This window comes from Protomyctophum parallelum (genome assembly GCF_964188405.1).
Source record: "Protomyctophum parallelum genome assembly, chromosome: 2".
Classification (NCBI taxonomy): Eukaryota; Metazoa; Chordata; class Actinopteri; order Myctophiformes; family Myctophidae; genus Protomyctophum; species Protomyctophum parallelum.
In genome coordinates this window covers 59,012,193-59,040,039 of record NC_139699.1, presented here as the reverse complement: position 1 = coordinate 59,040,039, position 27,847 = coordinate 59,012,193, and the positions used below count along the sequence as shown (strand labels likewise).

At 41.6% G+C, this 27,847-nt stretch overlaps 2 protein-coding genes across 2 annotated transcripts; both read left to right on the top strand.

The window, feature by feature from the left end:
• The first annotated feature begins 1,491 nt into the window (after window positions 1–1,491).
• Window positions 1,492–17,182, top strand: ctsba (cathepsin Ba). The gene is made up of 11 exons (XM_083759595.1): window positions 1,492–1,629; window positions 5,579–5,706; window positions 6,423–6,508; window positions 10,006–10,120; window positions 10,992–11,107; window positions 12,860–12,945; window positions 13,340–13,486; window positions 14,524–14,640; window positions 15,638–15,766; window positions 16,069–16,145; window positions 16,424–17,182. Exons 2-10 carry the CDS (start codon window positions 5,584–5,586, stop codon window positions 16,140–16,142), a joined length of 993 nt encoding a protein of 330 aa, XP_083615721.1. The 5' UTR covers window positions 1,492–1,629; window positions 5,579–5,583; the 3' UTR covers window positions 16,143–16,145; window positions 16,424–17,182.
• A 1,582-nt stretch (window positions 17,183–18,764) lies between these two features.
• adpgk2 (ADP-dependent glucokinase 2) lies at window positions 18,765–27,145 on the top strand (the record flags this gene model as incomplete). Its single annotated transcript, XM_083759998.1, has 7 exons — window positions 18,765–18,978; window positions 21,467–21,626; window positions 23,173–23,363; window positions 24,541–24,637; window positions 25,063–25,199; window positions 25,385–25,521; window positions 26,156–27,145. 7 exons carry the CDS (start codon window positions 18,765–18,767, stop codon window positions 26,690–26,692), a joined length of 1,473 nt encoding a protein of 490 aa, XP_083616124.1. The 3' UTR covers window positions 26,693–27,145.
• Between the last annotated feature and the right edge of the window lie 702 nt (window positions 27,146–27,847).

Genomic DNA, 27,847 nt, shown 5'->3' with positions numbered 1-27,847 from the left:
ACACCTCAGTATAAATCTACAGGGATTGTTATATTTGAGGGTGGGGATAGAGGTGTGTATCTGAGGTATTTTGGTAAACAATGTCAGCATAGTCTAAGATAGGGAGAATTAGTTGCGAGATGATTCTTTTCCTGACCTGAAGGGTGAAGCAGTTAATTGATCGATAGATAACTTTCAGGCTGAAATTGACTGTCTGGATAACAGAGGATAATGTGAGGCTTGAATGTGAGTTGAGGGTCGAGCCAGAGGCCGAGATATTTAAATTCGTCAACCTTTTCGAGCTGTGAGCCGTCAGCAAATGTAATTGCTAGAGGCAAAGAAGTTGGTCTTGTGGAAAAGAGCATGCTAACAGATTTATTTTTATTTAATATCAACCATCTTTGAACTGCATCAAAGTCAGCCTAATATACTTACGCTGGATTTGGGCAAATCAAATGCAGGTCAAACTAAAGCTAAATTAAAGGTAGGGTAAGTGATTTTCTTTGGTTAAAATAAGTGTAATAGCTCTATATTGTGATAGTAATGATTTTGATTGATTGATTGATTGATTGATTGAAGTATTTATTAACAGTTTGCAGAATTACAGTACATTTCAAGCACAACTGTTAACTGTTAACTGTGAGTGGACGACCCAATAAAGCATTACACTTGTTTACAAGAGGGTCCACCTTGTTCAATTCATCAATTCACCTTGTTGGATTTATTGTAGGCCTATAGACTATTGAGTGTTTGCTGTAGTAACAGGAGTCTCCTTGTCTCTCTGGCTTTTTATTAAACAGATAACAGAAAATTTATTTTCAGGTCGGGATACCAATTTTATCCAATCAGGATAAAGAACTCAATCGGGATACAGATTAAACAAGTGGAATTGCAAGTGATGACACAAAGAAATTAGCAGACAAATTTGGAACTGCGCCACTATTTATAATATAGTATTACATTATATATAGTGTTACATAATAAATAAACACATTATTAAATAATAATAAAGCTGATAATCTTTCTCCTGATTGGCTGAAATGTTGTCACCTACCTAAAAATGTATTTTCTGTTTATTAAAGAGCTGGAGAGACAGCGAGGGATCGACCCTTGTTATTGAACAAACACTCTAGACTACAGGTATAGCAATGATTACTATCAGAATATTATAGTGATTTAACCTTTTAAACAAAAAAATATATCATTTACTACTACCTAATTAATTTTACCCCCACCTAGTGATCACGCAGCACCACAGCAGTTGTTCATTCACTGACTGACTAGTGACTACACTGTCCCTATTAGTTGTGTTATTGTTGTAGTGTCATGATCAGGTGGTGAATGGAGCTGACCTAACTCAGGGAAAAATGCTTAATAGACTATTATTGAATCAATAAAGCAAAGGAAGTGGAAAAAAACATTGTTCTTGGTGCTGATCAGGTGCTGATTCATGTCTGCGTCGTGTCGTCATCGCATGTGACCAGGTCACGTGGTGGTGTATATGTGGTTTCAGTTCAGGTCACGTGGTTGCAGGGAATAAACTCAGAAGTGAATGTTGTTTGATTTCAGTTTGTTTTGAAGCCTCGTCGCTGACCAGAAGTTAAACTTCAAAGCAACAACTGATCAAAAAGAAAGAAAGGGCGACAGGAGGTAACGTTCATATTGTTTTGTCCAGGCAGCGTTACTTACTTCACTTGTCCTGGTTCATAGTGTTAAATGTGCTCCGATGTCCGATCTATTTATATGACTTATAGCATACTTATTGATATAAAGACAAACAATACTCACGTACTTAAATATATAATGGATTTTCTGCGTTTCACCAAAGGTCATTGTTTGAAGTGTTCGTGTTCTGGAGCCAGGCTAGTTCATTTAGCAGTTTGAAACCGTGTCTCTCTGTCTGGCCTACCGTATGTTTGATTTGTCTAAACACAATGACCAGATTTGTTTACCTACCGTTGGAGTATTATATATGAATATATACTCTTAGAGTACCGTACCTTAGAGTATATATTAATATTACCTCTGGTCTATTAGAGCTATGGACCAGGGCTAATATTAATATATAATATAAGGTTCTACCCTGTACATTTAAAGGAAGGAATCACACACAATGAAGGCTGTGTCATTACACAATGTCACATTGCACAAGTCTCAGTCTTTGGTAAGGCTAATTTAAAAGTTTTAAATTAAAACGAACCTATTGTTAGACAACACCCTCGCTACAATTTGCTAAAATCTCAGACAGAGCCAGACGTTTCAAAACCAGAAAGTGAAAGCCAAGATGCATAATATAATAGGCGGCTGCAACAATGAAACCTTAGCTCACTCCACTATATTACTTTGAAAATTGGATCTAGATTTCATTGGCATGATGAACATCAGAAGATCTTAATCAGTGGTAATTTCCACACTGTTCCTCACTTAGCTCTGGTCCATAGCCTTCTACTGCTTCGATTCTGCCCTGCAGTAAGGCTATGTGACTATCGGTATTAAATCTCAAATCGAAATCAGACCAGCCTCTCCTCTTTTGTGGAAATCTCACGAACGTTTGACCTACTCACCAATAAAAAAGACGGGTTGTGTCAATAGAAAGCCTACTTTCCTTAGTGGACGCACTCTGAGCCCCCCACCACACGTATAACGGTACTTTTTGGCCAAAAAGGGATTTAGTTTCCACCGGGAAAAAAATACTTTTATATACTCCGCTGCGCCCTCTACCGATATTGCCCAGAGAACTGCCTCATAGAGAATATCTTTCCTCCGGTGAAAAAAAATCCCTTTCTGGCCAAAAAGTACCGTTTATACGTGTGGTGGGGGCTCAGAGTGCGTCCACTAAGGAAAGTAGGCTTTCTATTGACACAACCCGTCTTTTTATTGGTGAGAGTAGGTCAAACTTTCGTGAGATTTCCACAAAAGAGGAGAGGCTGGTCTGATTTCGATTTGAGATTTAACCCATTCTGACCTGAGATCAGATTCATACGAGGTTTCCGCCGGACACACACTGGTCTGATGAACCCATTCTGACCTGAGATCAGATTCTAAAAAATGTCAGTCGTTCTTCGATTTTTCAAAAAATAGCAGACCTACAAGCTCGTATCGCGCCACTTGGTGGCGCGATACGAGCTTGTAGATCTGCTATTTTTAAATAGCTAAAGCATAACATGATGCTGACACCAAAATGGGTGCCCGGTCAGAATGGGTTAATACTGATAGTCACATAGCCTTATATTGCAGGGAAGAATCGAAGCAGTAGAAGGCTATGGACCAGAGCTATTCCTCACTATGCATAGGTGAGCCGAGCCACTGATGACTATCTGGCATATTATATACATGCAACAGTATCATTCATAATGTAGAGAGAATCCTGTTGATTTTATTACAAGAGAAGAGAGGTCTACGAAATGGTGCTATAAAATGCCTAAATTGTACAAATGGTAAATGGAAAACCATTCTTGCAATTTGTTATAATTACTGTAAATGTATAGTTTCCTCTGACATAATGTCCACCATAATGTGGTGTTAACTTGACACCAGAGGACTTAAATTCAGACTCTTTGCTGTAGTAGTGGAACTGTCACAGGACACATCACATAGGTCAGTGCTCAGAACAAAGCACCATATGTAGGCGTACATATAGGTTAATACTGTCTGACTCATATACATACAGGCACAGACTGGCACAGGATCATTGTGGTTACCTGCAGCTCTCTGATTTATGCAACTTGAGCACCACAGAAGTCAGTTTCCTGGAACGCGACGAACTGCATTTTCAAGCCAATACAAATAGTATCACGTGACGTTACCATTTTGTATATTATTTAATATTGTGGACACCACAAAGAGGAGGTGCTGCACTTAACATTTTTGTCATTTTGCACAATTTGCAGTTTATTTGCCTTTTATACTGTGGTGGCTGGTCATTATTGTGTGGTGGCCTGCCACACAATAATGCATATAAATAACCGTGGACCCATGTCTCACTTCCCTGTTCTATGCCTGTGGCAGAGTCCTTCCCTACTCTCTCTTCCTCTTACGCCCACCCCCACCCCCACCCCCACCCCAATCAGTCAACATGCTGATTCATTGAACCCACAGATTGGAAATATTTGAAATGACACGATTGTTTCACTCACTGACATTAACTTTACCCATAGTCTATATAGAATGAATCATAAGCTATAACCTGTGGAGGGAGAGAGTGTTGTCTGTGACTTGTTTGTTTTTTCTTGTCTTTTTCTTTTGTGTAAGTCATGTGGATTTTGTATGCTTTATTTAAAATCATTAAAAAACTTTGATGACAAAAGAAAAAAAGAAAACGGAACATGTTGTTGTTAAATTTTTTCAAATGAGAAAGCAGCACTTCCCGTTAAGAGTATCTGTCACCTGTCATCATACATACAGCATATCTCAGTCAGGAGTCAGGACAGAGATTCGGTAAACACATTATGATTTTATACATAGCCCGAGGGCTGTGATTGGCTAGCCTGGCTGGGACACAACCAGCCTCTGTTGTGCTGGGAACTTTAGTATCATATTTCTTTCTTTCTTATCTAATGTCTACTTTAGATAAGTGTAGACATTTCTAAATGTCTAGTGTAGCCCGGACCGCTACACTAGCCGCCCGAGCCCTTATTCCTAATCTTAACCTCAGTACAACTATGCCTAAAGTTAAACCTAACCTTATTCCTAACTTTAACCTCTGTAAAACTAATACAAGAATGCAAGAACTGCTGGGGGCGAGTGGTCCGCGAGATACGAATACACTACAGTGGTGTTTACACAGGGATTTGTTTGGTCTGGCTGCACTTATGTGACCTCTTTATCAGGTCTACACCCAATGTTGCCATTTTATAGGCTCACCTCCATGAGGACTTGAGTTGATAAGCCTGGATGGGTGTAGGAATGTAGGCTAAGCCTGGCTGGCTCTGGTATTGATAAGGGCTCGCCTGCAGTGCCACCGAAACCCACATTAATGAATGTAGTTTTTGTGTGTGGAATCAAATGTTGATTCTTTGTTACTTAGGATAACCAAATGTTAATTTGATCTATTGTACCTTTTTATTATTTTAATATTTGTTCAGTATGATTTACATTATGATTTCGGTTGAAGGAGTTGGTTTAAAGTAATTTGAGTGTGTCTGCACAACCAGGCACGTGAATTTTGGCATGTGTAGCAAGCTGTTCACCTGTTATCACTGAGTGACTGTGGCCTCTTAGTTCTGTTGTGTAAACCAGAGAGAGAGACTGAATAGCGTGCGTGTGGCGTAAGTTGTTACCGCAGCAAATTCTTTCTTATCACATGACACAACTGGGTTGTGTCATGTGTGAGCGTGATTAGAGAACCTGTTATTTTGTGATAGTGTCACACAGCGTGTTGGTTTTCACAGTGTGAAGGTGCAGAAAGAAGTCTCTCGTTCTTGTCATCTTTGGAATTATTTTGATAAAATAACCTATTTGTTTTCTTTGGGGTAATAATAGTATGTTGTGTAATTATGCTATGTATGTTATTAAATTAGAAGTTAACCCCTGATGAATCGTATTTTTGAATGTTCTAAAAGTTACGTGGTAAATAAGAAATTATCTCGTTCTCTCTTAGGCATAATGTGGCATGCAGCCCTCTTGTTGTTGGCTGGCAGCTTGTCAATCAGCCTGGCCAGACCACACCTCCAGCCACTGTCCAGTGAGATGGTCAACTACATTAATAAAGTCAACACTACCTGGAAGGTGAGCTGAATTTTGACACATACTTTTCTCTCACATATATCAACAAGTCGGCATAAAAAAGGAAAAAAAACACACTTTTGTGCGAAGTGAGGTCGCCTTGTCTCAGTCTTTTGCTGCCACATGACGTCATGGGGGGGGGGGGCATGAATAAGAAAGTCCATAGACTTGGCTGCCACATGACGTCACGGGGGGCACACACAAAGCCAGGCGTTGGAGGGGCTAGTCTGGTGCCCCTCAAAATGTATAATAGATATTTTATAATCGACTAAATTGATTAATCTTATTAACCATTTAATACTATTTTACTTGCTTTGTTGTACAATGGTGGTGTACAAAAATTGTGAAAAATCTACAAGCTAACTACGTATCGCAACGCATTGTAGCTGTAGGCAAAGGTTTTAAATCGTAATATTGATTAGAACACCAAGCCGACTCACAAGAAATTGAAATGATCTGAACAGTCAAGTCCTAGTCAGTGCATTTGGACTCAACTAAAACTAACCCATTTGTTTGTTTATTTGGTGCGGTCCAAACATGAATCTTAAGAAGATCAGAAATGGCTTGCTTCAAGGATTTTTGTGGATTCTCTAAAATTCACTGACTTTACACGTACTGATCGGTGTGCAACAGTGCAGCTTCTTGAAAACACATTTTGATTAATCTACTGTTGTTACAAGACTTTTATGTCATCAGCTTGAACAGTATGTTCTCTATAGGCCGGCCACAACTTCCGACACATGGACTACGGCTATGTGAAGAAACTCTGTGGAGCGCTGCTCAAGGGACCAAAGCTACCCATCCTGTGAGTCTTGCATCATTTATGTATACAGGTCACAGGATTCCGAGTGTGTCTGGTGCAGTATATTTGTGTGGCGTGTGTCTATAGATATGTACAGTGCATCCGGAAAGTATTCACACCCGTTCACTTTTACCACATTTTGTCTTGTTACAGCCTCATTTCAAAATGGATTAAATTCGTTTTTTTCCTCATCAATCTACACACAATACCCCATAATGATTTCAAATATTTTGTTAATTTATTAAAAATAAGAAACTGGAAAAACACATGTACATAAGTATTCACACTCTTGACTTAATACTAAGTTGAGGCACCTTTGGCATTAATTACAGCCTTAAGACTTTTTGGGAATGATCCTACAAGCTTGGCACACTTGAATTTGGGGTATTTTCCCCCTTCGAGCGTCGCTGCACAGCTACTTTCAGGTCCTTCCAGAAATGCTCAATGGGGTTCAAGTCTGGGCTTTGGCTGTGCCACTCAATAACTTTCACAGAGTTGTCTTTAAACCAATCCTTCGTTATCTTAGCTGTGTGCTTGGGGTCGTTGTCCTGTTGGAAGGTGAATTGTTGACCAAGTCGGAGGTCCTGAGCGCTCTGGAGCAGGTTTTCATCCAGGATGTCTCTGTACACTGCTCCATTCATCTTTCCCTCTATCCTGACAAGTCTCCCAGTTCCTGCCGTTGAAAAACATCCCCACAACATGATGCTGCCACCACCATGCTTCACCGTAGGGATGGTATTTGCCAGGTGATGAGCGGTGCCTAGTTTCCTCCAGACCGAAGCCTCTCCTCAATAAAAGGCACATGACAGCCGGGCGTCACAGCGCACTTGAAGTTTGCCAAAATGAATTATTAACAAGATTCTCTGGTCTGATGAAACCAAAATAAAGCTTTTTGGCCTGAATGCCAAGCGTTACGTCTGGAGGAAACCAGACACCGCTCATCACCTGGCAAATACCATCCCTACGGTGAAGCATGGTGGTGGCATCATCATGCTGTGGGGATGTTTTTCAACGGCAGGAACTGGGGGGGGAAAGATGAATGGAGCAGTGTACAGAGACATCCTGGATGAAAACCTGCTCCAGAGTGTTCAGGACCTCCGACTTGGTCAACGATTCACCTTCCAACAGGACAACGACCCCAAGCACACAGCTAACATAACGAAGGATTTGTTTAAGGACAACTCTGTGAAAGTTATTGAGTGGCGCAGCCAAAGCCCAGACTTGAACCCCATTGAGCATCTCTGGAAGGACCTGAAAATAGCTGTGCAGCGACGCTCCCCGTCTAACCTGACAGAGCTTGAGAGGATCTGCAGAGAAAAAGGGGGAAAATACCCCAAATTCAACTGTGCCAAGCTTGTAGGATAATTTCCAAAAAGTGTTAATGCTGTAATTGCTGCCAAAGGTGCCTCAACTAGTTAGTACTAAGTCAAGAGTGTGAATACTTATGTACATGTGTTTTTCCAGTTTCTTATTTTTAATACATTAACAAAATATTTGAAAAAACCTTTTTCACTTCATCATTATGGGGTATTGTATGTAGATTGATGAGGAAAAAAAACGAATTGAATCCATTTTTAAATGAGGCTGTAACAAAACAAAATGTGGTAAAAGTGACGGGGTGTGAATACTTTCCGGATGCTTGTGGTGTGTAGTATAGTATGTCTATAGGGGTGAAGTTGTGTGTGTGTGTGTGTGTGTGTGTGTGTGTGTGTGGAACTGTGGACCACACGACTGAATGACTGGTGGTTCCGCTTGTGCAATGTGCATACTGTCTAATAATGCCTCTGTAGACATTTTTAAAGCTCAGCTCAAGACCCACCTCTACAACATTGCTTTTAAGTTATTTTTTATTTTTTGTTATTCATGTCCTCACTGTATTGTATTACTGCTTGTTTTTTTATTGTCGTTTTTTAATGTCGTTGCCCTGCATTATCTGTTCTTATCTTTGTACCACTGCCTTCTCCTGATTGACACTGCGCTATTGTCCTATTGTTTTAAACTGCATGCCTGTTTTAACTCTTTCCAGGCCATGTTTGTTTTCATTATATTCCCCTTCTCCTCCAGGCAATGTGGACATTTGACCAATCTGTCAAAGCCCATATATAATATTATGTGAATATGTCCCAATGTCATGAAATAACTCATATGAAAGTGATAAGTCTCATCTTTCCCCCAAAAAAAGAATTATGTTTGTAGCATGTTCCGTTCTTTAGTTATAGGCAGTTGAATAGGTCATGGTTTCATCAAAATCAGCCCTCTGAAATAATTTGTCTGAGAAAACAGCACTTTTGTGAAAGACACTCTCTCAAGCAGAATACTCACTTGAAACTTTTTTCTTTTTCTATAGTGACTTATCTGATATATGTACAGTATTTGTCTTCAAGCAGTTAAAGTTAAAAAAAAAAGTATAAAAAAGTGTTTTTGTTGAATAAATCTTATTTTCACCCCATGAATGAGACTCAAACAGTAACTCCATTTACTCCATCCGGCGGCCCGGTCGCAACGAGATCACCCCCGTCCGAAACTAAATAAAACTAAATAAAATTGCACTTACTAGCCTACTCATTATCCTTTGAACACATTTTCGTTTCGGTCTCATGGGAAGCCAATCACCTTCGTCCCCCGCCGGATGTCCCGCCCCCGCCGGATGTCCCGCTCCCAGCTGATCCGGTGACCGCGGCGCGGACACTGTTGCATCCTCCGATGCAGACAGTGTATCATCGGACAGTCACAGACTCACAGTACTGCATATATTGTTGTGCTCGCCCCTGTAGACACGCTGCCCGCTGGCTCGCTCGTAGCCTGGCATGAGCGTCTCGCTGGCTCGTTTGGGGGTCCGGCCAGGTTTTTTTTGGGGGGGCATTTTAGCCCTGATCGATCGCTGGTGTCTTTGATCTGCTTTTGTCTTGCTATGTGCTGTGGGTCAGTGTGTCCCGACGACTCTGGGTCAGACTGGAGTGGAGTATTGTTGCCTTTTTGTGGCTCATGGGAACATTTTTTGGCTCAGCCTGTGTTGTCATGGTGTGATTGAATACTTTAGGGCGTCTTTTATCGCAGCGCTACCAAACTTTGTCACAGGGTGGGGGAGAGTGTCTTATAGCGGCTGCAAATATAAAAACTAGTCTCGTCCAACCTCGTCCTAGGCGGCATAAAATCAAAAATAATCTCGTCCGATCTCGCCCTGTGCCCGGAAAGGGTTAATGCTGTTTTGTTTTGCTTTTGTTTTTATTATTTTTTTGTGCTCTGTAAAGCACTTTGAGCTACATTTATGTATGAAAGGTGCTATATAAATAAAGTTTATTATTATTATTATTATTATTATTAATAGACGATGAAAGGAAAGTGAATGTCGTGTTCTGTTGCATGTGGTCCAGACTTGACGCACACCAGACTCCACGTGGGTCCGTCCTCCTGGATCACAGAGACATTTGAATAAATTCCGTCTATAATCCCATGTCATCTTGAAATGTGTGTTGTTCGTTTTTGCTGCTTGTGTTTAGGGTTCAATATGCTGGTGACATGAAGCTGCCTAAGAACTTTGACCCCAGAGAACACTGGCCCAACTGTCCCACTCTGAAAGAGATCAGAGATCAGGGTTCATGTGGCTCCTGCTGGGTGAGAAACAAACACTGTTATTTCATCATGAATACAGAGATAAGGTGAAGTAAACATGCTGTGGTTGTATACATCAACAGACACGCTGTTATTTCATCATGAATACAGAGATTAGGTGAAGTAAACATGCTGTGGTTGTATACATCAACAGACACACTGTTATTTCATCATGAATACAGAGATAAGGTGAAGTAAACATGCTGTGGTTGTATACATCAACAGACACACTGTTATTTCATCATGAATACAGAGATTAGGTGAACTAAACATGCTGTGGTTGTATACATCAACAGACACACTGTTATTTCATCATGAATACAGAGATTAGGTGAACTAAACATGCTGTGGTTGTATACATCAGTGCTTCTCAACCAGTGGTCCGGGGACCAGCAGTGGTCCTTGAGGTCGTTCCAGGTGGTCCTCAGTCAAATGATAGAGAGTTGGTAACCACAATGGACCCTTATTAGATCTTTAACTCTTGAGAGCGTAGAAGAATTGTTATTTTGCTCAACGTTTGCCTGTTACCGTATCTCTCCTAACAAAATGTTATCCGATAACAAAATCTTCTAAGTTTTGGGTCTGAGAGGATACATGTCATCAAATGGTGGTCCGTGGCTCAAATTCCGAATAAATAATGGGCCTTAGAACGGAAAAAGGTTGAAAACCACTGGTATACAAATACAATGCCTAGGCAGGGCCTGGGGCCCCTGCCTATATATGGAACTGGACTGTTCTGACATCACAACACTCCATATTTGGGCATGCCAGACACAGAACTCCATATATAGGAATAAAGGGACACAGACAGATACAGAAATCTCCATATATGGCCGTTGTCTTACTGTCACTGTGATGGTTGCTGTGCCTACAGGCGTTCGGTGCTGCAGAAGCCATATCAGACCGTGTGTGTATCCATAGCAACAGCAAGGTCAGTGTGGAGGTCTCCTCAGAGGACCTGCTTAGCTGCTGCAGCGACTGTGGTATGGGGTAAGGACAAAGTGTGTGTGTGTGTAGTGTACTGCTTTTACTGTCCCCACCATCAGATAAATACAATTTACAATTTAGGCATTCAGAAGACGCTCTTAATCCAGAGCGACATTAAGCAAGAACAAAAAGCATGGCAATACATCACATACATAAAAAGTAGCTATCATGAAACATGTGTAATGCAACTATACTGTACTATACATATATACTATAAATTGCTATGACTACATAAAATGCAATTCTAGTGCTGTCTACGTAACATGCTATAAGTCTGTATAAAAAGTGATAAAACATGTTAGCAGTGAACTGACAATCTGGCGAACCCTTGTATCTCTCTTAGGGCCGGGACTAATTGTGATTAATTGAGATTAATTAACTACTACTAAAAAAATTACGCATTTTAATCGCACTATTTTTTTCACTGCGGAACGTTGTCACTGGACAGTTTTCAGACGGACCTGCGCACCAAGTGTCCGTGTCCTCTTCAGACAATAACACCACCAGACACTGCAGACAGTTCACCAGACTGGGGGAAACCGCTGAGATCACTTTGCTTGTCCCCGTGGATTGGAAATAGGATTTAAAAGGCTATCCGATGGTAGCGTGGATTACAGCACAGTTGTGTGCAATTATTCAATAAAGAATTCACATATCACCGCACCTCGTCAAGCCTCCAGTATCGGCTCAATGCGAAACATGTTGCACCGAGCCTAGCCTGGAAGCTAACGTCAACAACAGTAGCTCTGGTCGATAGCGTAGTTATCGTAGTTAGGAGGAGTTCTATGGTACTTAATTTGATCCTTTCCCCTCTCACCCGCGGAAGTGCAGGCTGTGCAGCCCCTCTTTTTTAACATAAAAAAGATGTGAAAGCCTACTTTACTCCTTCTAACACTATGGATCAGAGCTAACGTTATTCCAACTCCCAGTAGCAGTTCAAGTACCCGACCAGATGACATGGTTTCTAACTAAACGGTTATGGCCAAATAAAATGTATCTGCTATGGCTGTTACTGTATGTCCACGGAAGAAACACAGAGGTGTTTTCTTATGGTCATGTCACATATTTGCTGCACCAATTGAAGCCCCCCCCCCAACCCTGTGGAATGCATTCCCCAAAACTCTCAGAGACATTCCCCCACCATCCAAACCTTCAATATTGCTTTCCCCAGCTATTTAATTTATTTACTTAGTGTTTTTAAACTTTAAGGAAAAACATTAAGTAAATGTATCATGTCCCCCTTGTAAAGCATTTTTGGGTACTCAGAAAAGCTCTATATAAATTATTAATTTTGAGATAATATTATTACCCCTATTACTACAAAAACAATGTTTTATTGCTTAAACTTATGTATTCACTATTCATTGATTCACTAGTATACCAAAATCCATAAAAGAAATGGCTCTCTCACAGTTCTTGGGTCAAATAATGATATGCGATTAAAATGCGATTAATCGAGATTAATTAACTACAAAGCCTCTGATTAATTTTTTGAATCGAGTCCCAGGTCTTCAATTTTAAGTTACTTTTAATGTTGTTTTTTTTGTGAATTAATATCTTTGAGAGTGTCGTCATCATTTTCTTTGTCAAGGACATTTTTCTGGGGCATTTGTGTAGGACAGCTTGGTGTGACAAGCCCTATTCATTGCCACTGATGATATAACGCATAATATAAAATGAACAATCATATCGCCCAACCGTAAAGCTAAGAGTTGGAAGTTTATGGTGGTTACAGTTAACCATTGCTGTGTGTAGGTGTAATGGTGGTTATCCTGCCGCTGCATGGGATTTCTGGACCAGCGAAGGACTGGTATCTGGTGGGCTTTACAACTCCCATATCGGTAAGTGCCCGTGGCCCATTCTGTACGAGAACCCCTTTTGGCATTATGTTATACTTTAGCTATTGTTAGCTATTGCTTTTGAAAAATCGTGAAAATGTGGCGCAAATCTTTGAATATATATACTTTCAGAGCGAACGTTTTAACTTTTTAACTCAAATATTTGCTTCTGGTGGGTCCCTGGAACCACATATTTTCAGATGGGTTTTATAAGTATTGCATGACTTTTACATTCATTTGTTGCACACACACACACACACACACACACACACACACACACACACACACACACACACACACACACACACACACACACACACACACACACACACACACACACACACACACACACACAGACGGTAGTAAAGCACAGTGTATGTTCCTGGTGTTTCTCCAGGTTGCAGGCCCTACACCTTAGCTCCCTGTGAGCATCATGTTAATGGCACCAGACCTCCCTGTTCTGGAGAAGAAGGTGACACCCCCGAGTGTGTCAGACAATGTGATACCGGATACACACCTGACTACCAACAGGACAAGAACTTTGGTAAGGCATCGAAGACATGCTCGCATCATCATGCATACATTTACACACACACGCACTGTAATTTCTGTATTATATTTACTTTGTTAGCCGCCACTAAAATATTTTAACAATACTGTCTGCAATTCCGTCCACCAGAGGGTGTTGAAATAATCAAATGCTCAAATGTGTACATCTCGGTTATCAAGTTGTCTTGTTCTTATAAGTCAGATGGTACAGAAACCCAGTCTTGGCATTAAAGGGACACTTCACCCTTTTTGCAAAAAAAAATATGTTAATGACGTTTAGAAGCTTTAGAACACTTTCCTGGAGATCTTTATGTGTGTAATATGTGGTTTTAGATATTTTAGATTGTAGCAGTGAGCCTGTTGTCTCTGATGTCATGGACACTGGGCTCACTTCCTTCCTGGACTACATGTTGTCTCAGTAAGACAGCTCTCCCCCTATCCACAAGGAGGAGCAGTGCACCAAAGAATTATGGGAATTGTAGTCCAGGAAGGTAGTGAGACCAGTGTCCATGACATCAGAGACAACAGGCTCACTGCTACAATCTAAAATAACTAAAACCACATATTACACACATAAATACCCCCAGGAAAGTGATCTAAAGCTTCTAAACGTCATTAACATATATTTTTTTGCAAAAAGGGTGAAGAGTCCCTTTAACAAATTCTCTCACCTGTTAACCTACGAAATCCGTTTCAATGTACCAATTCCATGGGGCGCTACAGTATGCTTGTACAGTACACTGTATGTCATCACTGGCAGGGACTTTTCCATAAGCTAGAAACGCAAGCTACAAACCCTCCAGTCAACGGCAAGTTACTGTGAAAGTCGAACACACACCGACCTGTAAAGAATCCATCTCAAGTGATGAATTAATATAGTGGTATGCCGCTTACATTTACCCACTGAATATAATGTGTGCGCACTGCATACAGTTGTATATGTAGACAGCCTAACCCTGTGATCAGTTGTGTATAGCTGTGTCTGTATACGGTGCACAGTACAGAAGACTAACACTGGTATATGTGCTGCAGGTAAAACGTCTTACACAGTGCTGTCAGAAGAGCATCAGATCAAGAGTGAGCTCTACAAGAACGGCCCAGCGGAAGCTGCCTTTACTGTCTATGAAGACTTCCCGCTTTACAAGTCTGGTGAGAAGTACACACTATGCAAGCTCACACATGATGAACACCAGAGAAAATCCATCTCTTCAGACACTTAGGGACATATCCCTAAACTTAATAAACACCAGACAAAATCCATCTCTTCAGACACTTGGGGACATATCCCTAAACTTTGGCTATTTGAACTATTAAAAAATATCAACAAAAATAAATGGGCAAACTACAAGCTCACAATGTGTCACTTTAGATTGGCTAGTTGAACAATTTTAAAATAGGGCCCCTACTCTTTTATTGTGTCTGAAGTTCCTACTTGTTGACTATTTCGATAATCAACCAGCAGGAAATGCTAACTAATCTGTCAGCGTCGGGCACCTCAGACCCATTTTCTACATAGCAAAAGCGGTAAATGAGTCATCCGCGAGGGTGCTGTGTTTTACTTTTTTCATATTCTTTGTCAAGTGTTTTCAAGTGAAATACCCCTTAAAGACAAATTATAGTAAAACATGGAGTATAATATTATACTTATAATATTATACTAGTTTGCCCTATAATCCCAGCTTTATAAATAAAACTAGCCCAAAACTTACAATGGAAGTTTGTAACATTTCATCAATGCGTTTCAGTTACACAGTATAGTAATATACATTGATGATAGCTACATGTGTTTGTTTATTTGATGCATATCAAGTGTGAAGACCTACAGAATATAGTTGTTAGCTGATCTTAAATAGCCTGGGCGAGACCGGTATACTGTACCGCCTGGTGATCTGTCCACCACCCACAACTTGGTGGACAGGATCTACAACAGTGCACATTTCTCCCTAGGAGGCTGCAACCAAAACAATTCAACTCTTACAACCTTTACAGTCATGCAGTAAAAACAAAGACGGGCTCCATCACCGAGGACCCTTCACAACCCCTTCACCACTCCTTCCAGCTACTCTCATCAGAAGAGATTTTTTTTTAGACGAGGCCAAATGGACCGTCTTCTTGCGTCATGTTTTGTGTGTTTTCTTGTGTCTAGGTGTGTATCAACATGTGTCTGGCTCTGCTTTGGGAGGTCATGCCATTAAGATCCTGGGCTGGGGAGAGGAAGACGGCACCCCCTACTGGCTGTGTGCCAACTCATGGAACACTGACTGGGGCGACAACGGTGAGGACATACATACACAATATCCTTGTACTTCTATTTGTACAGTTTGAATACATTCATTCCCCAATCTGTAACCCCAACCTTAACTATCACTATGACATGCATAACGTTTACCTTAAAGTAACCCAAATTCTATTCATTTTACCAACATTTTACTCCACAAAAAGATCGGATTGTACACACAAGCACATACACATTGAGCTCTATGCTAAATATATTAAACGTGCACATTTATTTACTCAAGCACAATCATCTATGTGTACAGTACTTGACATTAATGCAAATAATCTTCTCTTCCTCAGGGTTCTTTAAGATCTTGCGTGGGTCAGATCACTGTGGCATTGAGTCTGAGGTTGTGGCTGGAATTCCAAAGTAAAATGTAAGAAAATAATCTTATGGAAACTCTTGTGTACCTAAAGCCATGTGTACTAGCCTGTTTGGACCAGATGGCTGTTAACAGCATACGGTCATTATCATCGGGCCACAAATTAAATCCATGCTTGTGAAGAACAGTGTTTTAGCTAGCCGAGGACTAATGGTACTAGTGTGTGAAACCAGTAGCGCTGCTGGTAAAATTCCACTCATTTGTTAAGAAGTGTAGAGAGGGACATAAAATCAGTATGATGTTTTGTTGACCTATTTATTTTTCTGGTTTAGGTTTGGGCCCCGGCTGTGGTGTCATGACATGACCAGTAGATGCCGACATTCTCCTTCCTCCCTGCACTAGAACCACTAAAAGGTTTCAGTCATGATGGTTCAAGATTCATTCAAACATTCAATGTTCTTTACAAAGACCCCACAAGAGTGTTCTTCATGTGGCTTCTATTTTTAATGTCGTTTTTAGGTTTTTGAAGGTGGTTATTATTGACTATGATGTGCAATTTGTGCAAAATGCCTATCCACCACTTCTCAAATGAAAGTTTGGTACTCTTTAAATGGTAACAATCTTTGGACTGGTCTTAGTGCAGTCTAAAGGTGGTTGCACACTGGGCGCGGTTTTCGGAAAACCGAAAGCGCGTCCGTGTGCAGGGACCTTAATTCTTAGTTTCTCAGGTGATTCTTGCAGACGACTGAACCACTGGTTTTAAGCTCTCCACATAAATTATGTAGCTGTTGCACTCATGCTGGATGATGTGATGTTTTGTAGATGTATGAAAGGAAGTCGCTGTATTCAATTTGATTTTGAACTGTTTGGAATGTATATCAAAGTTTTCAGTTTTCAACAAAATGTGGGTCTTTTATTTGTTGATAATTTGTTGTTTTTTACACATTGACTACTTGAGAGATGGATCACTTTTATTGTAGTCTGATTTTGAGGTTTTTAAAGCTTCTCTGCCTGACTTGATCATAGTAAAGTATTGCCACATTATGTAATGTTACAGTATATACAATGGTAAATAAATGGGTAATGTCTTAGTTGGTTTCCAATGTGCTGTTTTTGTGCATCAGCATTTTCAGGCTTTGTTCAACTAGCCTGATTTGTCTTTTCATGCCCAAGGAGATTTTCAATATGTGACTTAAGTTGAAGCTAGCCTCTTGTAACATGTGTAAAAGCTCAAACAGTCTTGAGTTAATGGATTCTATCCCATTGATTATGAAGGAAGCATCTTAACAGACATGCAATGACACACACCATAGATACAAATTATAAAAAAGGACACCGCTCTGGATTCAAGTTGTCGCTTTATTTTAAATTTAATTTGTCATCTGTACAAGATTATTATAATTAGTATTGGAGTTATTGAAGAGTAGGCCTACGTAGAATGGACTAGTTATATTTTACAATGGAGAAGTGTTGTGTGCAATTTAGATGTTATATTGCAAATAATTATCTTTCTTGTCTGTATGATGTATATGTTGTTGTACACAGCTGAGCAACAGCAAGCATAATGGTTAAGGGTTAAATCGATCTCAAAGTAACTGACACTTCCGTCTTATCAGCGTCAATAAACACTCCCCCTGGGCCTTCGTAGTAGAGCTAAAAAGACGCGCTCGTTTTGCCGACTGGCGCTCGCCACACGACCAGGTGACGTGACCAGATATAGGTTGTGAGTCATGACCTGTCTACGGTCATGACCAGGCTTTTCTCTTCGCAGATGAGTAAGCCTGGGACCGAGGCTAATTGCGAACGCAGTGAGCCACTTACTATGACAGCAGGGGCTGAGTGTCTGTGTGTGTGTCACGCTGTGTGGTGTCACGCTGTTACACCACCGGCCCATGTTACACCACCGGCCCGCCACCAGAGGGCGCAGCTGTGGCACGCACGCACGCACGCACACACACACACACACACACACACACACACACACAGGGCGCAGCTGTAGCACACACACACACAACCACACACACACGAGCTGCGTTCGCTTCACGCGTTTGCGCGTCTTACTTGTGTGTAGTAGGGGGGGAAATCCATGAGTTTTTGTGTCACACAACCTGGTTGGTCTGGGACTCTGGGTCTATCCTGGGAGGTATCCGGAGAACTCGCCAGTTTTCCGACGCGCCGCGGTTTAGTGTATTTTAGTTTTACTTCACCTTCATTTAAATTGAGAGATAGAGAGGATAGTTAGTTAGAGTTTACAATAAATGAAGTAGGAAAGCAAAAGTTTAAACACCAAAGTACCGAAACAATGTAATTCATTAGTAAACAATATCCTGAAATGGTAGGCCTACTTATCATTGGTATTCACATACTCAACTTTCTTTTTTAGATGACCATTTAATTGCACAAAATAATTTGATCACTTTGGAAATGAACCGTAACAAACATCTGTGAGTTTGACATACTACACTGATGAAGACAGCATATTAGCATAACGATGAAGACATTGATGAAACATTTCGCTGTGGTGAGTTGGTAAACTGGCGAGTTGTCCGGTATCCATCTTGGAACTGACGAGTTGTCAGGTATCCCTCTGGGAGTAGCAGAGTGTCTGTGGAGTGTGGACCACTGTCTGGACCAGTCCGTGTTGCTGCTGCTGGCAGCCAGATAGCAGCAACAATGGAGGGAAGGAGTAGGTTTTCAGTCTTGAAGTATGGCTCCGCTCTGTCCTTTTTGGTGGTTCTGTTGGCTTACTGGTTCCGGACGCCACAGAACAATAATATCAACAACACCGTGTTATTGGACGACCGTCTGGACGCCGTGCTGTCCTCTCTGCTCCGGGCCGAGAGCAAAGTAGGGATCAGCCATGCAGTCAGACCCAGGGTGGCCATTGGTAAGAGCTAACGTTAGCTAACATCATTTCATTGATTTCAATACGTTATTAACAGGTTTATTTATGCAAAGGGATTCTAAAAGGATAACCCAAAGAAGCGTAATATGCCTTATTTCCATTGAGGTCCTGTATTAGATTCATCGAGGTGGTTTGTTGATTGATGGTTAACTTTAAAATACATTCAGGTGAATTATGAACAGGCAACAGCACAGCAGCCTGTTTTGATGGTTTAATTATTGTATAGTGGGTTAACTGCATGGGTTTGTTATTTGCAGTTTTTTACTGCACAGGATAAGTTGTTCACTAAATATAATTTATAATTTATCTACATGCTATAGGCTAGTTAGTGTGTAGTACTATGCATTGCTAGCCATGGCTCACTAGACTGTTATCTGTCATAATATGCATCAGTAGCATCAAATCTTTCTCTGGGCGAATGTTGATATGTATGTATGTATGTATGTGTGTGTGTGTGTATATATATATATATATATATATATATATATATATATATACACACACACACACACACTGTGTCTTGTATATATTTCTATATAGCTGGAGAGATTCATGTTGCTGAACAAACAATGTAGCAATGGGGGTTGTAGTTATTAGTGAGAACCAGTCATAAAACAGGTTTATCAAGTTATGCTAATCAAGTGCGGACTACAGCTACAGAGGACTCTTGACCCTGATTGTGACATTCGGTAGTTGGTTTGAAGACACTGACTACTCTCCATACAATGGAGATTTTGTTTAATGTTTTCTTCCTTTCTCCCATGGGGGTGATTATTCAGCTCAAACCAGATTCAGTTCAAACAAGGGGTTAAACTCATTTCACTCCTATATGCCATATGTAAAGAAATGTGAATCCTTACTCTCCTTCAAAAGCACTCTCTCAACAGTCAACACTTGACTGGTGGTTGCAATTTGAAACTGGCCCTGGTAAAAATAAGTCAAGTCATTGTTGTTTTCCCCCCCTCTTAAATGTGCTTGGTATTTCAAGCCTCTTAGCAGACCATGTATTGACCTGTTCTGCAGCTTTACTGTGTTGAACTTTACTGTATTGAACTGTGCTTACTCTACAAACTGTTAATTCATTTTCCAATCAATCAATGGTCGTTTATTTTTAACTCGTTTTATATTATATGGGTTGCTAACGGAACACAGCATCTCATCTCAAGTGTTATTATGGATTTAAAGGTTATGTAATCTGAGAGGTTAAATACGCATAACCATCCTGATGATCACTGACTTTATGGAAATAATCATGAGTTTATCAGCCAACTGGTGATGAAATGGGTCATAGTACCATATAGCATTACCTCCATAGTATCCTTTGGACCTGATGACAGTCACAACATGTCTAAGCGTTCACCTTATCTGCTCAACTTTGTCCTTTAGCCAGTCCAAAAACAACACTCCTTCCCTGCCATGCTGTCTCTTCCATATAATTACCACCGTCGCAATGTCATGCAATGTGTTGTGAGCTTGCTATTTTGAAAATGAGAACATTTTCACCTATGACAAGATGAAAGGTTGAACGTGATTAATTGAAGGGGTGCCTGGTGGCTTAGCCAGTTTGTGCACAGACCATGCTCCTTGAAGCTGCGAAGACTGGAATTAGAATTTTCGGTCTTGTCTTGCGTGACTCTTCTCTCTGCCCTTGTTCTCGATCTCCTATATCAATTTTTTTTGACTGAACTCCTTGATATTGATAATGTGACAATATGTTTGGGTACATTTTTGATCAATAGTCACATGGATGTGATGATGACCAAACGGGTAGAGGTACTAGAGGCATTCACTATTCCTCACTTTCACTCTTATATCTATAACAAAACAAAAAAAAATCACATGGATGATGGATGCACCTGGGACGTATCGTCAGTGATATATCCCAAGGTCATCAGGGTTTCAGGTCTCTCAGACATCATACCCCCTCACTCAGGTGACCCAGCCGGGCTGATCAAGTCCCGACTTAGGTCCCAGTAGCTTCCCATGATCAGTCCCATATAGGGAAAGGCACACAATCCGTTGGAACTACTCCAGAACTACTCTGCCAGGGCTGGGAGGTACGCTTCTGACGCAAGGAAGGACTAGGCTCTGTGGGTTGACTCCTGTCTCCTACGTCTCACCAGGTCCACTTCTGCTCTCACCAGGCCCAGGACCTGTGCGTTGCACCAGACACCTCTAAAGTATCTGGTCTAATACATACAGAAACTGTCAGCACTTTATGATAATGCTGCCCTTTAAGACGTATGTATGTACCAAAATAACAGTTTATCTCACTGGGAGGGTTAAGTCATGCAGAGGAGGAATCAAACCCTGGTCTCCACGGGGGCTGGTTGGTTCTTCTTGGCATGACGTGTTGTTCACATCTACAATACTGGTATTTCTGTTCCTCTCTCCTTCAGAATCAGAACCCCAGCCCTTCCGCCAGGCTCTCCAGGTTTTGACCGTCTGTGTGTTTTTGTGTTTCCTGCAGGTTTCGGGGGTTGCGTCGACCTGATAGTGGACGGTGTGACACTGATGAATAAAATGGGTCTGACTCCAAGTGGCCAGCCGCTCCATCACGACTACATAGAGAACACGGAGCAACTTATTCAGAGCTTTGCTTACTTCTTCCCGCCGGGAGCCGCTGCAGAGTGAGTGAGGCTGCTGTGTGCAAAACTGTGCATGTGTGTGTCTGCGCAAGTTTCTGTGTTCACACAGGATGTGTGTGTGTGTGGTTAGGAGTAATGGCTAGTCCACACCAAGCAACTCCTTGCAACATGTAACTACTTGCAACCATTTCACCCCGATAGCAGTTGCAAGGAGTTGCATTGGTGTGGACTGGCCTTGAAACTGTTTTGTTGCAAGGAGTTGCAACTAAGAAACTACCGTAGTTGCATTGATGCGGTCTGGCCTTTAGTTCATGATGTCCTAGTACCTGCATTTGTCTCACTTCCTACGTGCATAGATTGTCTGTGAGTCACTTAGCTGATGTGCTGAGCATCAGCATGTAAGCCACTCTGTACTGTATGTCTTTAGAATCAGTTTAACCCTAATATAGGCTCTAATTCCAGCAGTGAGTCCCTGGTTCCATTCAAATACTTACCCTTCCCTTATGTACAAAGTTAGGCCCCGTCCAGACTGAACTGAAACAGAAAGATTTTAGCCGTATCCGCAAACGTCTTGAATCGTTTTGCCGTTCCAGCCACATGGAGCCAGCGTATTGGGTGACCGAAAACGCCCATTTTTGAAACCCCGGTCCCAGAGTGAAAACGAATTATATATATATATATATATATATATATATATATATATATATATATATATATATATATATATATTTATATTTTTTTACCCAGGGTAGTAGCTGAGCTCATTTTCAGCAACGCCCTGCACATAGACACACAGACACACACATTAAAACCTGGGAGCTGACCAGTACTGCTCCCGGGTGCCGTCTAGTCTACATTCCTGCTGTTACCCGTCTAACCTGTTGGTCACCAGGCTATTCCCGGTTATTATTCCTGCGGACTTGCTCAGTTTATAAGTGCAATAACGGGTCGCGTTGAGGGAATATGACAGAGAAAGGAGTTCTATTTTTTTTTAATCGATAAACAAATTCAGACAATCCAACCATATAGGAAGTGCACAGTGAGGATGGTGTTAATGCTGAGCCTGAGTCAGTCACTCAGGTGACGATTTGTCAACAGATGGAGCGTTTGGTATCCTGGTAAAAACGGTGAACTTAAATATAGTTCTGAACAGCTGTAACAATCGCAAAAGAAACCAAATCAGGCTGATTTAAAGCTCTGTGTTCATATATGGGAGAGGACTTCATTGTAACGCTGTGAGTAGTTGGTGTTGGCTAGTCCTCACTCTCGCAGTAACTAACTAACTAATCATTCCTACAGTAAAATACACAGCATTCTCTTTCCTTTATCTCGTGATTCTGTCTCTGGACTGTAATGGCCATGTTCATTATCTGGAAATAAATCCTAAAAACAACTGGCTGTCATGCTCACTAACTCTGCACAGAGGGAATGTGAGTGAGAGATTAGACAGAGGGAGATACCAATTGTATGCTGGAGAGAGAACTTATACAGGAACAACTGAAATTGGAATTATCCTCTTGTTTCGTCTACTGTCTTCTCTCCTAACTCGTGTTCTCCTCTCCTACCTTTTACTGCTCTCCTCTTTCAGGCGTTTTGTGATAAATGACACCCTGTTCAGTGAGCTGGTGGAGGCCTCCCGCGAGTTACCTGGCAACAGATGGTCGGTGGGGGGCAACGCCCCGGTGATGGCTGGTCGCATGGCAACTGAAGGCTGTGATGTACTGCTAGGGGGAACCTTTAGTCCTGACTTCACTGAGGTCTTGTCTGGACACATTGCAGGTACACACACACACACACACACACACACACACACACACACACACACACACACACACACACACGAGGGCTGAACAATTAAATTTAGGTAATTTAGTCACTGTAATGAGTGTCTTTGTGCCATGTAGAAACCGCACTACAACATTGAACTACAGTACAATTCCTTTCAATCGCTTTGGCTGGTCAAGCTTTTATTTATTTTTATATGGATTTGTACAAAGGCATTTTTAAAACTAGAGGTAACATCTTCTGTAAATGTCAACATTAATGCTCCAGATTCTAGGACCAACAGACATGATAACGTCTTTCAGCAGGTGATTATGAAGCACACCCAGTTGTTAACCTTATATTTTGTGTGACAAGAGATGGCCTTTGTGAGCTCTGATATCAGAAACTGTTAAAACAGTGTGATAAACTTATCACATTTAATAGCGGAGCATTTAGTAACGGCAGATAGGCTGACAACACGATCAGTGTTGCCTAGGCCTGTCGCAATTATTACATAATAGTCTAATTCGCAATTATTTGAGATAATCACAATTGTTTTTGCATAATCTTTTCCACATGGAAAAATGTTTATACATTTTCAAACATTTTCCAAAAATTGTATAAAAGTATTAAATGCGTCAGTAATCTATTTGTATATTTAAGTTATCTTATTTGTTATCAGCCTTGTGCAATTTGTGATTATGAAGCAAATAAAAATGTATGTATTGGCCCACATGGTCACAGGACCCGCCTTACCGTGTGTCTGATTGGCTCCCGGCAGGCATAGTTTTAGGGTTAAGGGCCTTGCAAACGGGGAGCGATAAAACGCGCCTATAGTTCATTTTCAATGAGACCTGCGTTTTTGCCTGGAGAAGTCGCAGTGCGACAACACAAGCGTATTTACCCGCCCACGACTCGCCAGACCTGGGTTCGGTTTACCTTTTCACGTGTCACAGAGACCCTGAAGAAGACTGGCAAAATAATGTTTCTACAGAATAAATAAAGTTTATCGACCCACATGACGTCACACGGGGCGGAAATAAAGTTCATACAGAAACAGAATAAATAAAGTCGGGCCGTATGGTTGAACCACACTAATGAAATCGTTGATTGCAATTATTTGACAATTAATCGTCAACTTAAATTTGGAATGGTGACAACCCTATTCATGCGGCTGACTCCATCTTTGCAGTGGCAGGAAACATAGTAGAGGAGCCCGACATCCACCTCATCCTGGAGTATCCAATGGGAGCGAGCTGGGGGCAGTACACCTCACGCAGAGCTAACAGGTACACACATACTTACGGCTATGTTTGCTTGCTATATTACAGGTTTGAATGGCAATGTCTTAACTTGAGAAGCAGAACAGTGTTTCTGTTCTGTCAGGCTGATTCTGTGTGTACTCCTATGTCTGTTCATAGTTATAATAAACATGTGCTGTTTACTGTGTTGCTGAAACGTTGGTGAGAGTGGTTTTACATACATACAGTAGAGTGAGTCAACCCACACATCGCTACTGTGTACCTGTTGAGTATTGTATATCGTCAACAGTGAACTATTGTTCTGTGTATTATATTGTATTTTTAAGGTACCGGTATATAGTCCATAGTGATGACCCTAACTATTGTTCTGTGTATTATATTGTATTTTTAAGGCATATAGTCCATAGTGATGACCCTAACTATTGTTCTGTGTATTATATTGTATTTTTAAGGTATATAGTCCATAGTGATGACCATAACCCCTACCTGGACTCCATGGAGGACTTTGCTGACAAATTAAAAGACTTCCAACCGGACCTTCTAGTGGTGGGCGGGCTTCAGATGATGGACAGTTTCCCCTTCCAATCAGGTCAGCGGAAAAGCTAGCATTGATTGACATTACACAGACTGTGTGCAGCTGACCCCCATCCCTCCCCTTTCTATATGATCCCCATATTATCCCATAATGTATTTGTAGTTAATGCTTCATTGAAGATTCCTAATTTAGCAACGAAGGCAAAATAAAGGCATTGTCATTGAACTTCTCCTCCTCAGGTGAACGTGAACGTCTCCTCTCGCGTCTGGCTGATCTCCTCTCCTCCTCGTCTCCACACACTGGGGTTCATTTTGAGATGGCCAGTTTTGTAGACGAAGATCTCATGGAGGACCTCCTTCGCCTGGTCATTCCACACGTATGTAGAAATTCATGTATATTCCTCCTAGGGCAAGGCAGGATTGGAGGGATTACACAGTTCTACAGATGAATCAAAAAATCTATAAGTAGTGATTTATGAACAAGCATAGCATGGGTGATAATTGGCTAAAAGTCAATCAGTGCCCCTACCAGGGCCCAGGAAACCGTTCATTTTCCTCATAGACATTTCAAAAAGTATTTATTTAAAGACGTTTACGTCGCGGACAAAGCCAACTCTTGTCGTGACAAATCATGACAACAAACACAATTTTTTGGGCCGAACAAATAATTAGAAAGAAGAAAAAAACTGCAACACTTTTTGTTGTTGTTTTTCTTCTTTGTAATTATTTGTTTGGTCCAAAATATTGTGTTTGTTGCCATGAGTTGTCACGACGACGCATGCCTAAGTGAATGGCACATCGAGTAGCAAAGCAACAGGCTAAGTGAGTTTAACATTGTTTAATGCAATCAGATAGGACTTTTCTGTTTGGATGCATGGGCTGTCAGACTCAAGGCCACTCAGTAGGCATTCCTGCATAGCTTCCCGGGTTTGGTGATGATGTCACGCACATACCCTCGCTATTGATACTCAAGATCTCAGTATGTTTGACGTTGTGGTCTTTGTCTTCCAGTCTGATTCTTTAGGAATGAATGAACAGGAACTTCCGAATCTCCTCAGTCTGATGAAAGGCACTAATGTCACCGTGCTCTCCGACCCCAACCCCCGTGTCGCTACTGTCCTGGACCAGATGAGGGAGCTCTACCGCCTGGTCAACCAGCACCACAGGGACGCTGACGCTGACGGACGACCTCTGACCCGGCTCCACGTTCACACGCTGGCCTTCCAGGCCATGATCGTGACCCGCGGCTCTCAGTGGAAGAACACCATGTCTGCCACGGCCAAGGCCTCGCTGACGGCCAACCGCCACGTCTGCGGCTCGCCCGACATCGACCCCAGCAAGGCCCGGCTCATCATGGACGACTCGTTCTCCATCAGCAGGGAAGAGGGCAGCCAGCGGATTCCCCTGCAGGAGACGAGACCCGTCAGCTGCTGGGAAGAGGACGACTATCAGATCTGTGTGGCTCCGGTGTTGGTGTGCACCGACGTCTACCAGACAGCCGGGGGAGGAGACAACATCTCAGCCGCAGGGCTGGTGCTTCAGATCTAGAGAGGGGGAGACCGGTTGGTCTTATCTGTATGTCATGCTAACTAGATGTTAGCGGCTAATGAGGTGAGGAAGATTGGATTGATCGTTGTATGTATGATGCTAAATAGCCATTGGGCAGCTAATGTGGCTAACGTTGGAGCATCAGGCTGAAAGTAGCCACTCTCGCACCTAATGCGTAGGAGGCTGTGCAGGAGAACTGTGTATTTTGGGGTTGAGGACTTTTGTTCAGTCACGCTCTTTGGCTTTGAATAAACAGCTCAGCCTGGAGAACAGGATAGTTAAATTCTATAATCAGATAATGCGTATTTCTGTAACAAATTAGAAATGATGTGCAAACCACAGCCCGGCCTTGCTTCAGAACAGGTCTGTGTTTTCTCTTGGGCAGAACAGGGGCGTGACGTTTTTGCATCCAATTTGTTTGATTTACAACAGGATTGTCCTGTTTGTCCCTGTGAGTCGGACAACCAGGGATAAATTCAGGAACACATGATGAAGATATGTTTTAGTTTTGGTTTGTTTCAGGACATTGTATATTAGTGTATCCTGCTGAGAATTCCAAAGAAGCCCAACTGTGCTATACTGTTATCTCCCTGTGTCTGGAGACCGACTGATGTCTGCAACAGTTGAACTCTCGTAGCTCTGGGAAACATCCTGCAATTCAAACCAGTGAGCCAACTTTCACCCCTGTCCATTCGCTACATTTTAACCACTTAAACCCTTTATACTTTATTGACCTGTGTCCCCCTCAGGGTTCTCTGCCAGACTCCCTCCTTCCCCCCCTCTTCACAAAACCTCTTACCCACGAAAATAGCCGAATCGGTCTACAAGTTTACAAGGTCTACAAATGCTGCTTTCTATCACTTCTGCAAAAACAGTTGGTCAGATGGAACCTTCCCATAACATGTGACAACTGGCAACTGGGTTTGTTTTGACGGATGATGTCATTCCTGAATCCTTTGTTCACTTACAGTGCAAATGCTCATAGCCAGATATGACATTTGTTTTTCTCCCTACCTCCACCACCTCCCCTTTCCTTCTCTCCGTTAAAGGAACACTTCACCCTTTTCAATCTTATCGCCGTACTGTATGAGGATCCACACTAATGCTCACTATATCATTTCTGTCAACTCCCACTCCCGGCTGTGAAAATCTACA

Excerpts from the sequence above, each read along its gene's own strand:
- ctsba (XM_083759595.1), top strand. The coding sequence starts at position 5,584 with ATGTGGCATGCAGCCCTCTTGTTGTTGGCTGGCAGCTTGTCAATCAGC. Across the intron at positions 14,641-15,637 it reads CTTCCCGCTTTACAAGTCTG|GTGTGTATCAACATGTGTCT; the intron begins GTGAGAAGTACA and ends TCTTGTGTCTAG. Across the intron at positions 15,767-16,068 it reads CACTGACTGGGGCGACAACG|GGTTCTTTAAGATCTTGCGT; the intron begins GTGAGGACATAC and ends TCTCTTCCTCAG.